Source organism: Chenopodium album, chromosome 12 (assembly GCF_948465745.1).
Source record: "Chenopodium album chromosome 12, dcCheAlbu1.1, whole genome shotgun sequence".
NCBI classification, from domain to species: Eukaryota; Viridiplantae; Streptophyta; class Magnoliopsida; order Caryophyllales; family Amaranthaceae; genus Chenopodium; species Chenopodium album.
Window position 1 is genome coordinate 53,891,759 of NC_137845.1, and position 12,837 is coordinate 53,904,595.

The 12,837-nt window shown below is 32.7% G+C and overlaps 1 protein-coding gene, 1 long non-coding RNA gene and 1 pseudogene across 3 annotated transcripts; 1 reads left to right on the top strand and 2 right to left on the bottom strand.

Moving 5' to 3' along the window:
• Positions 1-2,896: 2,896 nt before the first annotated feature.
• Positions 2,897-5,353, bottom strand: LOC145572638 (uncharacterized). Of its 2 annotated transcripts, XR_014096903.1 has the most exons (4): positions 4,984-5,353; positions 4,453-4,567; positions 3,794-3,878; positions 2,897-3,187 (listed from the first exon to the last, which is right to left on the bottom strand). It is a non-coding gene; the product is annotated as an uncharacterized LOC145572638 (long non-coding RNA). The 2 variants fall into 2 exon arrangements; XR_014096904.1 differs by lacking the exon at positions 3,794-3,878 and having other exon boundaries at positions 4,984-5,344.
• A 2,832-nt stretch (positions 5,354-8,185) lies between these two features.
• On the top strand, positions 8,186-8,569 carry LOC145571368 (peroxidase 68 pseudogene; annotated as a pseudogene).
• A 1,033-nt stretch (positions 8,570-9,602) lies between these two features.
• Positions 9,603-10,875, bottom strand: LOC145571369 (uncharacterized). The gene is made up of 3 exons (XM_081630415.1): positions 10,661-10,875; positions 9,942-10,179; positions 9,603-9,692 (listed from the first exon to the last, which is right to left on the bottom strand). The coding sequence occupies exons 1-3, from the start codon at positions 10,873-10,875 to the stop codon at positions 9,603-9,605; spliced, it is 543 nt and encodes a 180-aa protein (XP_081486541.1).
• Positions 10,876-12,837: the final 1,962 nt, after the last annotated feature.

A 12,837-nucleotide genomic window follows, 5' to 3' on the forward strand; every position in this document is an offset into this window, starting at 1 on the left:
TGGCATATGCCTTTCTCCACAGCCTACCCGCGGAAGCACATTATAAAAAAGAAGAAGAAGAGTGGTGTGGCAGCCCATTCCACAGCCCGCCTGTGGCTAGAAGAGGTGCGCCACAACCAGGTTGTGGCCTGCTCGTGATTGGTACTTTGTACACGAAATTGGGCTTGTATGTGCTTGATTTCTCGGGAGTTTTAATTGTATTCAACTACTCTAATATTATCTTTGGCTCATTGCTTATATATAGCTTGTTATTAGGGATAATAAGGGAGTAGCCGCATGATGCAAAACGAGTAGCAGCAACTAGTTAGTTGTTCTTTAATGATTTTCTTCTTTGCTTATTTTCACTGTACTTTTATTATGTATTTCTAGTCTTATTTTCTAGGGTTAGGTTGAACCCTAGCCATGATTGATACTTGATTTTTTCTTTTAAATTCTCAATTAATTGTTTATATTGTTCATGCTTAATTGATTGTGCTTATGCCAATACTAGATTAGGGATAATTGGTATTGTTATTATTCCATTGTCTTGATTGCAACGGGAGTTGGGTTTTGACGGATTTGAATAAATCAATTAAGGGTATGAAGTTCTCCACGGAAGTAGGTAGAACGGATTATTAGGAAGTTAGGGTGCCGAACTTAATGTCTTTAATTTACATGATTCCACGGAAGTAGGTTTGATTGTGATTAGGGAAGCCATTGACAACTCGGGAGAGATCTTTGGTATTTTATAGGGCGTACCTTTTCTTGTGAACGTATAATTAATTGATTGGGGTAAGAATTTGTCTTGTATTGATTATGCTAGTGGTGATACTTAATTCTAGATGTTTTTATTATTTGATTTTCTTGCTTTAGTAGTATAATATTTTTAACCCTATTTTGATTGACTCGACTAGTTTTAATTCATAGGAACCAATATTGATACTACCTTCTCTGTGGGATCGACCCTGACTTACCCTACTACATAATTAGGAGGTTTAGTTAGGTATTATTTTTGGTAGGTGTACGACCGCCTACCATATTGCACATTACATTTTTTAATTTTAGGAAGTTTCACAAATATTGCAACATATTCATCGTGCAAATGTTTCTCTCTCTCTTTCTCCCTCTCTCTCTATCTCTTTCTCTCTCACATGAGTCCGTATATTTATTCTTCTCTATTTCTCTCCCCTTTTAATTCCGTGTCCTATTCTCATGTTGCAATATTGGGGAACTTAGGAAGTATAACATTATTTTACAGAGAGAAATCATGGTTGAGCTAGTGGTTAGAGCTTTAGAGGCCTTCCTTCCACTTCCACCTTTATGAAATATAGGGGTTTAATTCTCACCTTAAGCAAGTAGGATCCTCAATCTCCCTAGCTACTTGAATTGTAAAAGACTTCCCCATAAAAAAATAAAAAAAAAAAATCAAAATATCTACTCTTACAGGGATTATCAGTATTGTACGGTTAATGTATAAATTAATGGTTATCCATACAATATTTGTTTTTAATTTGTTTATCTTTAGTTCTTAGGCTTTAGAGAGACTCTTCCTAGAAGGTAATTTAAGCCCATTCCCAAGGTCTTCTTGTACATTTTCTTCGATTGATAATAATCATATGAAAGTCAGAATGTTACAATTAAAAAGACTAAAAAGAAATAAAAAAGAGTACGACTTCAAATGACCAATCGAAGAGAGAGAATGCTATAAAGGTGGAAATAAAAGGCACAAATAGCTTATTTAGCTATCAATTTGAATATGCATAAAGACATAGAATTATATGTCTTGAATTAGTTAACTTTGAATTTAATCGATGAAGATTGCTAATGTGTAAGGATTTAGACAGATTATCTTATGTACTTTTGTATGACCTTTCTTAGACATTAACTAAATAAGGCAGATTTGTACTATGCTTTGCACGCATGATCATTGGAAAAGTAACAAATTTGCGTGAAAATAGTTTTAAAAAAGTATAAAAGATCATAGAGGTTTAGAACTACATTACTCGACAATATTAGTTACTATTAAAACCTATTTTAATTTAATTTAATTTGCTTTTTTTTTTTTAAATGCTTTTTCTTTAGCCTACTTTGATTTCTTTTACAATGGCTTCTTTTTTGTTTCTTCAATAGTGCTTGATCTCTATACTCTTTGGATCGGCCCTAGCTCAATTGTCCGAAAACTTCTATTCAACCTCTTGCCCAAAGCGCTCTCCATAGTTAGACATAAGGTTAAATACGTGGTAAAGAAAGAGCCTCGCATGGGTGCATCTTTGCTAAGACTTCAATTCCATGACTGTAGTGTTGGCGTAAGTCTAATTTACGATATCAGGAATGGTATTTAAAACTTGTGTGCGTAATTTGTGTATATAACATGGCTAATTTCGCGCTAATTATCCTAGGAAAATAAAGGAACAACAAAAAATTAATCTCCATGCATTAAGCTCTTGTATTAATTAGTGATTGATCTTCTTCATTATTAACTCTATTATTAAATATTACACGTTTATTGTACGGTATATCTAGGTGTATTTTATATCACTACTACATTTTTGACCTATTGCAACCCTCAAATCCGTTGTATTAGGCGTCAAAATCCGTGGCACTAGGCCTAATGCAACGGCTATGTACCGTGGCATCTGCTGGCGTTGCAATAGGTCTATTGCAACGGCATATGACACCTAATGCCACGGCATCAATGATCCGTGGCATTAGATCAATACCTAATGTAACGGCACCATTATTGCCGTGGCATTAGCTATAATACCTAATGCCACGGTTTCATATGCCTAATGCCACAATTCACTATATCTAATGCCACGGTTCCCTATACCTAAGGCCACACAATGCATATACCTAATTCCTGTATAATAACAATTGATAAAAATGATAATAATAATACAATTAAGATAAAAAAAAATTAAAAAAAAAAAAATTTGAATTTTATTATAAATTAAAAGTTGTTATCTATAAGGAATATTACAAAATTAATTTATCGCTTGTTAAACTAAGAAAAACAATTAAAAGTTTAGACTAAATCATTTTGTCCCCCAAACAATATTTTCGACCATTCTTTGGACCGTATTATCACTTCTTTCTCATGCTTCTCCAATTTCTCAAGTAAAGCAATTTGGGACCAAATCAGGAAGCATCTTCTTGAGCTTCATTATCCACCTCTAGCACTGTTTACACATATCCGTATCTAGATCCCCTGATAAACAAAACACACAAAAAAAATCAAAATGGGATTATAGAAAAATCGAGCACTAAAAAAAAGGAAAGGAACTTGAGTTGAACAATTGCAAAGATTAATTAGATATACAAAGTTCATAAAAAGGTTCTTTCAATTCATTTAATTAAGAAGGTAATCTTCATCAAATTATATCTCAGACTAGTATAGATTACAATAGATAAACATGTATAACAAAAAACCACTCACACTAAAAGCAGGCGTGTTCGCACAAGATAATACATTATAAAGAGAAATTAAAATTAATTAGCAAAATTGAAGCCCAATGTAGACAAAGATACAAGTATAGTATACTCCTCAACCTCTTGAGGCCATTGTTACCAAAAAAATATAAGTCAAACTTACAAGAAATTTCTCTCCCCTCGAGCATAGTTTCAACTTCAACAAAAAAATCAACAATATTGTCAGACCAAACACACCACCAACAAACCGGCAACACAAGACATAGACAAACAAGAAATATGAACTTTAATAACAAAAACACTTATGACCAAATTAGAGCAATCCTTAATACTACAAGTCTACAAGATGCAGTTATTCACAATAATGTTGGCGAAAGAGCACTACCTCAAATAAGTGGTCTAGAAAATGTGACAAAGAACTAGCCGAAATCAGAAGCAAGCATTGTAGGTCGTAGCCTAGAGAGGGGCACCTTAAAATTAAAATTTTACTAAGTCAATTACAAATCGTAGAAAAATTAAAGGCATTCAATTGAAAGGCCATATTTTTATAAGCATCCTAGATTTGACCTGAAAATAAATCATCCATAGAATAAGCAATAGACCATTTGAAAGACAGATGCATAAGTATGTCATAAGTTTTGACTAAGAATTTCAGTGGTCTCCGACTTAAATTTTATACTAAGTAATTTACAATTTATAGAACATTAGACAACAGATACAACAACACCCACAACTCCACAAATCCACAACAATATCAATAACAAAGATATCAATAATAACAACTACAATAATAACAATGGAGGGTACAACAAAAATTGATAATCACTTCTTAGATTTACACCATAAACTTTTAATCCCAATTTCCCAAAACCAATTTACCAATTCAAATTAGCTCAAATCATAGTTAATTATAATACTACCTATCACTCAAATTAATTCACAAAACCATCCATAAATGAACAAAAGTCGACATTAGACCATGCAAATCAAGTCAAAGCTATAGAATAATCCAAAAAGAGATTAAAAAATGAAGAGAAAGATTACACTTTCGCTTGCGAGTAACGGGAGATCTACAACCAAAGCAACAACTTTGCTGAAGAGGGAATGGTGAAAGCCACACGTCACACACAAAGTGTGTCTCCTCCTCCATTCACTTCCTCTGCAAAACAATATCCAACAAACAATTATCGTCCCTTTCCTCAATTTTCTTTTATAATATACACAGATCTAGAAAGGAAGCTCCATTTTTCAAATAACTAATTTGATAAAAAAAAAAATAGCGCAAAATATTTAAGAGTTGCAAACAATCAACTAAGAGCACAGTATAACGAATTCTATAAACAATTATTAACCAAACAAAGAACAACAAACAATCCACAAAATTATGAACTGATAAAATTATAAAACTGGTAAATAACCCCAAAATCCGAATTCACTCCATATATAACACCAAATTAAGAACAAAAATATAAAACCCAAAAATTAATTGAACTTATGAACAAGGTAAGTGACAGAATAAAAAAATCTTATTAAAAATTATGGCGGAATTAACGAGACCCAAATCAGCGAACTCACCAAACTTACTAGTTGAAATTGGGGCTAATAGCCCATAAAATGAGGAGAAATAACGATTATTTCGTTGAGATTTAGGAAAAAGTAGAAATCAGAAGAATCAGAGTGGAACTGTGGAAGAGAAGGAAATAAGAAAAGGGGAAACTTATAAAAGGAACTCAAACCCAAATTTCTTATGAATAATAAACTAATGAGCAAATTTTAGGGGGGGTCGTAAGCATGGACGAAGAAATGAGTAGCAGCGACTGCCATTGTAGGAGCATGAGATTGAGAAAAAAATGAGGAATTGGGGAAAGGAGGAGAGAGAGAGGATAAGATAGTTTCTTTTTTTTTAGGTTTATCTTGTATGCTTGGCGGCCTTGTAGTAGAAGGTTCAAAATTTGGGGAAAAATTAGAGGGAAGAAGTGAAATTTTCAGCGCCTCTTCGTATTATTGAATTTCTTTACTGTTGCATCAGCTTATTTAGCCGTTGTATTAGCTTCTTCAGCTTAGCTAATGCAACGGTTCTACAAATCCGTTGTATTAGCTCTATTCTATGAAGTGTAAAAGTAATATCCGTTGCATTAGCCTAATATATTGTGACGGTAACAAAAGTGGCATTGCATTAGCCCTTTATTGACCGTTGCATCTGGTTAAAATTGTAGTAGTGTATTCTCCCATAATTTTTCTACATATGTAATGCGACTTCATGAGCACAAAAGACTGATATGTATGGAAGGGGAGAATGCATGAAATAACATTCAAATTTGCCATAAATTTTTTTTATAAAAATTTAGGCGACATACTCAAACCATCTTTGTTTGAGAAATAAGTTAGATACTCCATAATAAATTTGTACTATATGTTGAATAGAGTACAATATATATTACCCTGTTGCATAGTAAGTTAGATAATAATTTTGTTCTACGTGATAAATAATTAGGGATGTGACGAATCACTTTTGCTCGATGACACGAAAACTTCACCAAGCGAGAAGTCTGCCTTAATGAATCATAATTCAGCGAGGGGATTTGAAGTCATTGATAAGGTCAAAGCTCGGATTGAAAAAACATGTCCTGGAGTGGTGTCTTGTTTTAGGGTATGTTTATAACAGAACTCTATTTTAAAATTCACAATTATTATTTATTTTATATATTTATCCATAAATTGCACCTTGGCTAGTAATCTAGTACTCGTATTACATACAACCTTAGTTACAAAATGTATTTTTATGTTTATCACATTTATTTGTTATTATTGTTATTTACAATTATTTTTGCTATAAATTGTTACACGTAGCTTATACTTTCGTACAATTGACAAAAGAACTCACTTATTTAAATAATTACATACTTACTGCTCTATATTGGTTAATTTACAGCTAGGAGGTCCACGTTACAAAGTACCCTTAGGGAGAAGAGATTCGAAAGAAGCACATAAAGCAATGGCCGACGCCTTAGTTCCTCTCTTTCTTTCTTTCTGGTTTAGATGCACAATTTGCTGCCTTTGAATCTAAAGGCGTTAGTAAGAACGAATATGTGGCTTTAACAGGTATTTTACCTTTTAAATTGCTTGTCATTTAGACGTATAAATCCAAGTTGGTCTTAACTTAATGCTTGTTCACTTTGTATATTAATAAACTAGTTAATGTTGTCCATTGCAAGTATCCTGATATTTAAAAATAATTATAAAAAAACAAAAATAATAAGCGCAAAATGTATATTTAAATGATGGATATCATTTACTACCTCCATTTTAGATTATAATCACATCACTTTAATTTTTGCTTTTTGATTAGTTTTTACGCTTATTTTCATTACATCAACTTTAATTTTAATAATTTTTACTAATATAATATATAATTGCATATATAAATACACTAGGTTAAATCCCGTGCCATGCACGGTCATAATTAAATTTTACAACAGATAAATAATAAATAATGGTGTTAATTCAACAATAATTTATCCAAAAAAATTATTTGTAACAAAATAACTTGAATTTTAATTAGTTTATACCAACACTAAATACATAAAGGTTATTGAATTGGATTGTATAAATAAATATAGTAATAGAAACTTAGAAGTTATAAGATTTTATATGAGAAAATTAAATTATTAGCGTAGGTTAGTATCCATACACGAACTCATATACATTTGTCCTTAAATAGTTAAATTGTTGACACACTTTGATCGACATAATATGAAAATTTAGTTGAGTTCATTTTACTTTAGGATAATTAGTATTCAATAATCAACTTTTTAAATATATCTTTATTGAGTAGTAGGGGTTTTTATTTTTTTAATAATCACATAAATATTTAGAATGACTAAATAATTTTCCAATATATGTTGTGTACGAAGTATACTATAACAAACTTATTTTGTTCTTGTAAATGTTACATATAATTTTAAAATTAATATAAAGTATGCTACCAAATTGATTTTTCTCTTTTAATTAAAATAAATTTATTATCAAATGATAAAAGTTGGAGAAAAAAATTGATATTGATAATATTATAATAATTTTGGAAAAGAATACTACCTCCGTTACATATTAGTTGCAACTTTGGAATATTTTATCTCTCACAAATATTGCCTAAAGTTGCAACTAATATGTAACGGAGGTAGTATATTCCAATACATGATTTTTAATTAATGTTATTATTTTTGTAACTAAAAGTTTCCTAGTATATTTAATTGAATATAATTGGATAAAATATGTTGTCAAAATACTAAAAAGGAAAGGAAAAAAAAGGCGGGAAAATTTTTAACCAGGAAATGACAAGTGTCATTCCTGGTTTCGCCTTTAGTATAGGTTTATTGATTGATTGATTGTGCATTGACACATGAGTTATATTAGTTAACTATTGTGATTAATCTAAAACCAAAGAAGTGTGATTCTTATTAGTTGTTTATTAAAAAAAAAATTAAAAAAAAAACAATATATATCTTGAATTCTAAAGTAGTATCCATCTAGAGGTGTCAAAAACCACACCTGATTCGACACGGGCCGATCCGAAAAATATCTGATTCAGATTTCGACTCGCATGGATATAATAATTAACATAACTCAACTTTAAAAATTGATCCGATCCGACCTCATCAAACCCGATCCGAACATTCAAATTGACACTTCTATCCCATTTCCCAAGAATAATTGTGTTATTAACACTTGATTGTGGACTATTGTACTTTTGTTACGTGTAGGCGGTCACACAGTGGGCATGGCAAGATGTGTATCCTATAGAAAACGTATCTACGAGGACACTAACATCGACCCCGCCTACGCGGCATCGTTGCGGAAAATTGCCCTAAGCAAGGAGGGGATAACAACACAGCACCAATTGACTACAAAACTCCGTTTTAAGTTTGACAATAAATACTTTGTCAACTTGATGAAGCAAAGAGGTCCTCTTAGTTCAGATCAAGCACTATACACCGGAAAGGGTGGACCGGCCGACGCCATTGTCGCAAATTATAGTTCAAGTAAGCAAACCTTCTTCAAGGATTTTGTCACATCAATTGTAAAGTTCGGTCAATTGGGTGTTCTTACGGGCAAAAATGGAGAAATCAGAACAAATTGCCGGAAGCCTAATGGTGCTAATTAAATGCATGAGGCCTGTTATAAGAGTCGTTGGGTGCGGCCCACATAAGAAAAATTCATCGGAATTTTAAAATGGGTGGTAATGTGATTAGTTTTTTAATTTAAGGGATGGTAAAATAAAATAAAAAATTAAACAGATAGTTATTTTGATAATGGATACATTTTTGGGTGGTAATTTAAAAATTTTCCTTTAAATTATAAAGTACTTATATGAGTATAACTACTTCACGATGTATACACTGCTAGCTAGGGTTTCTAATAATATGAACTAATTATATATTTTTACGACATTCCATGTGTTCAATACCTCATGTCTAATCAATGAATATTACTTGTTGAATCTACGATTTTCGTTGAGATGGGAAAACAGAATATGGACTCTTTTGTTCGGTGTGTGAAGGCGCAACAACTAGCAAATTATGTGTTAGAAGAAAAAACTTCAACAAGTAATGCTTTAGAGAATGTATATTAATTATAATTATCATATCAATTAGTTATGATAATTACTATATCCTGACTATATTAAGTGTAATATATGTGGTATTATCAAATCTATTGGTTATCATATCATCCAAGCAACAAGTCATAATTAATTTTATTCTATCAATTGATTTTTCATGTTTAGTTTAATAATTTTATGCTTAATCAGTTGTTTCCTTTAGATTAGTTCTTTAAATGTTGAGTATGGAGTAGAGTTCTTGCTAAGGGTGATTAATTATCAAGTCAAGCATGCTTAGGAGTTAGTGTTTTGGATTTATTGTGATTAAATACTTTGTTATTCATATGATCATATTATGTCTAAATCTATTGTTTATCATATTTTCTGTTGATTTTATCAGAAGAGAGAGAAAAATCTAGAGAAGAAAACAAATGGAAAGAATTATGTTGTATTATTTTTGAATGAATGAAAAAATGCAGAGGAAAGGTATTTATGCTACAGCTCCTAACTACCTGTCAGCTAAGATAAATAATGCTGACTAAGCTAATTCTGTTACAAGGGTAATAATCTACTATAATCGAGTGTACAATATGTTATCCTACACCGCACCTTCACTGTTATAACCAACACCCCCCCTCAAGTTAGGAAGGGGTGAAACCATTCCGAGCTTGAAAAGCAAGTACTTAAACTGTGCAGAAGGAAGAATCTTTGTAAAAATGTCTGCCAATTGCTCAATAGTTGGCCTATAGGAAAGTTGTAGCAGTCCTTCAAGCACCTTGTCACGTGTGAAGTGACAGTCGATCTCTATGTATTTTGTTCAAGCATGAAACACAGGATTGCGTGCAATATGTAAGGCACTCTGATTGTCACAATGCAGAGTGACAAGTTTCAACTTTGTTGCACCAAGTTCTTCCAGTAAAAGAACAATCTAAGCTACCTCAGAAGAAGGTGAAGCCATTGCTCGATATTCAGCCTCAGAGCTGGAAGTAGACACAACCCCTTGTTTCATACTTTTCCAGCTAATGGGTGACTTCCCAAGTAATAAAATATAGCTAGTAATAACTGAACTCCTTGTATCTGTACAAGAACCCCAATCACTGACAGAGAAAGCTTGCAAAGTTATCTCATTTGACCCTTGAAGCAGAATACCTTGTCCCGAGGTACCAGCAATGTATCTGAGTGTATGAAGCAAAGCCCGAAAGTGTGGTTTGGGGGTTCTGCATATATTGACTTAGGGTTTGGACTGTGTAAGAAATATCAGGTCGAGTGTGGGATAAAAAGTTTAATTTTCCCACTAAGCATCTATAAAACTCAGGATCCTTAAGCAAATTCATATTTGATGCATTTAGCTTAAGGTTCATGGAAAAAGGTGTAACTGCCGGCCTAAAATATGTAATACTTACAGTTTCCAGCAATTCCTTAGTAAACTTTTGCTTCAGGAGTGTATTCTACTTCCAATCCTAGAAAGTAGCTTAATCTGCTCAAAACTTTGATCCCAAACAAGGAATCCAGATGATGTTTTAGTGCTTTAATACTTGCAGAATCTGTCCCATATTAACATGTCATCCACATAGACAATTGCAATAGTTATGTGACCATGTCCCTTCTTGATAAAAAGAGAATAATCATTTTTGCTCTAAAATGAGCTCTTCATACAATTTGGCAAACCATTGCCTACAAGCCTGTTTAAGGCCGTACAATGACTTCCGGAGCCTACACACTAAATTTTCAGGATTATGTAACTCTTCAAGAGCTGTCATATAGACTTCTTCATGGAGATCTCCATGTAAGAAGGCATTGTTCACATCAAGCTGAGAAATCTCCCAACCTTTACAAGCTGCCAATGCAAGAACACTTCTAATGGTTTCCATCTTGACCACTAGTGAAAAAGTTTTTGTATAATCAATCCCATATCTCTAAGAGTACCCTTTAGCCACCAGCCTTGCTTTATATATGTCAATAGAACCATTAGCTTTCTTCTTGATCTTGTATACCCACTTGTAGCCTATAGGTCTCTTCTTAGGAGGTACAGAAATTAGTTCCCATGTCTTGTTAACCTTTAAAGCTTGTAATTCTGTTTCCATTGCTGATACCCGATAAGAATTCCCTGAAGCTTCTTTATAAGTGGTTGGTTCCTGCTCACTTGAAGAGTGAGCAATAAAAGCCTTCTGTCTTGTTGGAATGTTATGTAACAAACCAGATTGCACCAGTGTTGACTGATGGTAGCAGGTCTCTTGTAAGATGATTTTGTGTTTGGAAGCTGAAGATAGAAATCGAAAAATTTCTTTGGGATACTAACAGGTCTTGTTGATACTCTGCTAGAAGTTTGAGGTGGAATGTCAGTATGAGAAGAGAAATTAGAAGAAGAATTGGAACTAGGACAAAGAATCAGAACTCGGGAAAGAAAAGGAATGAAAGAAGAAGATGTAGAAGAAACAGAATCAGTGTTTGGGAGTAAAGTAGAAGATGAAGGAGAATGAAAGGGATGAGAATGAGGAGAAAAGGTGTTAATAGTATAGAAAATGTCTAGGAAATCATGAAAGCAAACATCATCTAGAGATGTAGAGGATGGAACAAAGATTTGAACAGATGGAGATGAATAAGAGTTTGGTTTCGAAGGTGTTGAATGATGAAAAGGAAAGAATTTCTTATGAAAAATAACATCTCTAGTGATTGATATCTTCTTTGTTGTCAAGTTAAGAACCTTATAACCTTTTTGAGAAGGAGAGTAACCAATGAATATGAATGCTTCTGCTTTAGGATCAAATTTACTCCTGTTTTGTTTCAAAGTAAAGATAAACACACAAGCATCTAAACACTCTCAAACTATCTACGTCAGGTGGCTTCCCGAATAATTTCTCAAATGGTGAAACAAAACCAAGAACTCTAAGTGGTGTCCTGTTTATTATATGCACATCACACAATACACACTCTCCCCAATATTGAGCTGAAATCATAGACTGAAAATACAGACTCCTAGCCACCTCTAAAATATGCTTATGCTTTCTTTCTACTACCCCATTTTGGTGAGGTGTATCAACACAACTTTTCAGGACAACTATACCCTTAGAATTGTAGAACAAAATCATATATCCTTTAGTTAATTCCTTAGCATTATCACTTTTGACTGACATGAATAAAGTGTGAAATTGAGTTTCAACATAAGCAACAAAATTTTGTATCACAGTCACAACATCAAATTTGAACTTCAAATACACCATGAATTTTATGTAAATCAATTTCAAATACACACCGTGAATTTACCATTCATATAGTGAAAAAATGCATGTTTCCAAAGTGTCCTTATCACTCTAACCTAACCCATCCTTGAATGTCTACTCTCACTAGTGAATGTATGTCAACTTTCAAATATTAAGGAAATCTGGAAGCATTTCCCCCTTGTTCTCCAAGTAAACGACGTAGATAATTACTTACCCACATATGTACCCAGAGAACATGGTGAGGAAATGGTAAGCCAAGATGTTCCTTAAAATCGAAAAGAAGACATACATTCACCACCTAAGTGAGAGTAAACATTCAAGAACAGTCCCAACCGGGGACTATTCAAGACTTTCTCCTAATGAGAAAGCCTTGAACGGGTATCTAGGCATATGATGATGCAAGCATTCTATATATTGTTGTTTTATTTGTAATTAACCAATAATACACAAGTTGTAATATCATGAAAAACTTTTATTAAATGGATATATAAAATTAATTAATTCAAACCAAGAAATTACCACAAAACTCAATGAACAAAACGCGAAATTGGGAACAAATTGCAGTGTTTGTTGATAACAGAAACATTAAACTAGTAAAGACAAAAAAAAGAG

Excerpts from the sequence above, each read along its gene's own strand:
- LOC145571369 (XM_081630415.1), bottom strand. The coding sequence starts at position 10,875 with ATGGAAACCATTAGAAGTGTTCTTGCATTGGCAGCTTGTAAAGGTTGG. Across the intron at positions 10,180-10,660 it reads AGGCAATGGTTTGCCAAATT|ATACATTGCTGGTACCTCGG; the intron begins GTATGAAGAGCT and ends TCATACACTCAG. Across the intron at positions 9,693-9,941 it reads TGGCTTCACCTTCTTCTGAG|TTTAAGTACTTGCTTTTCAA; the intron begins GTAGCTTAGATT and ends CCTTCTGCACAG.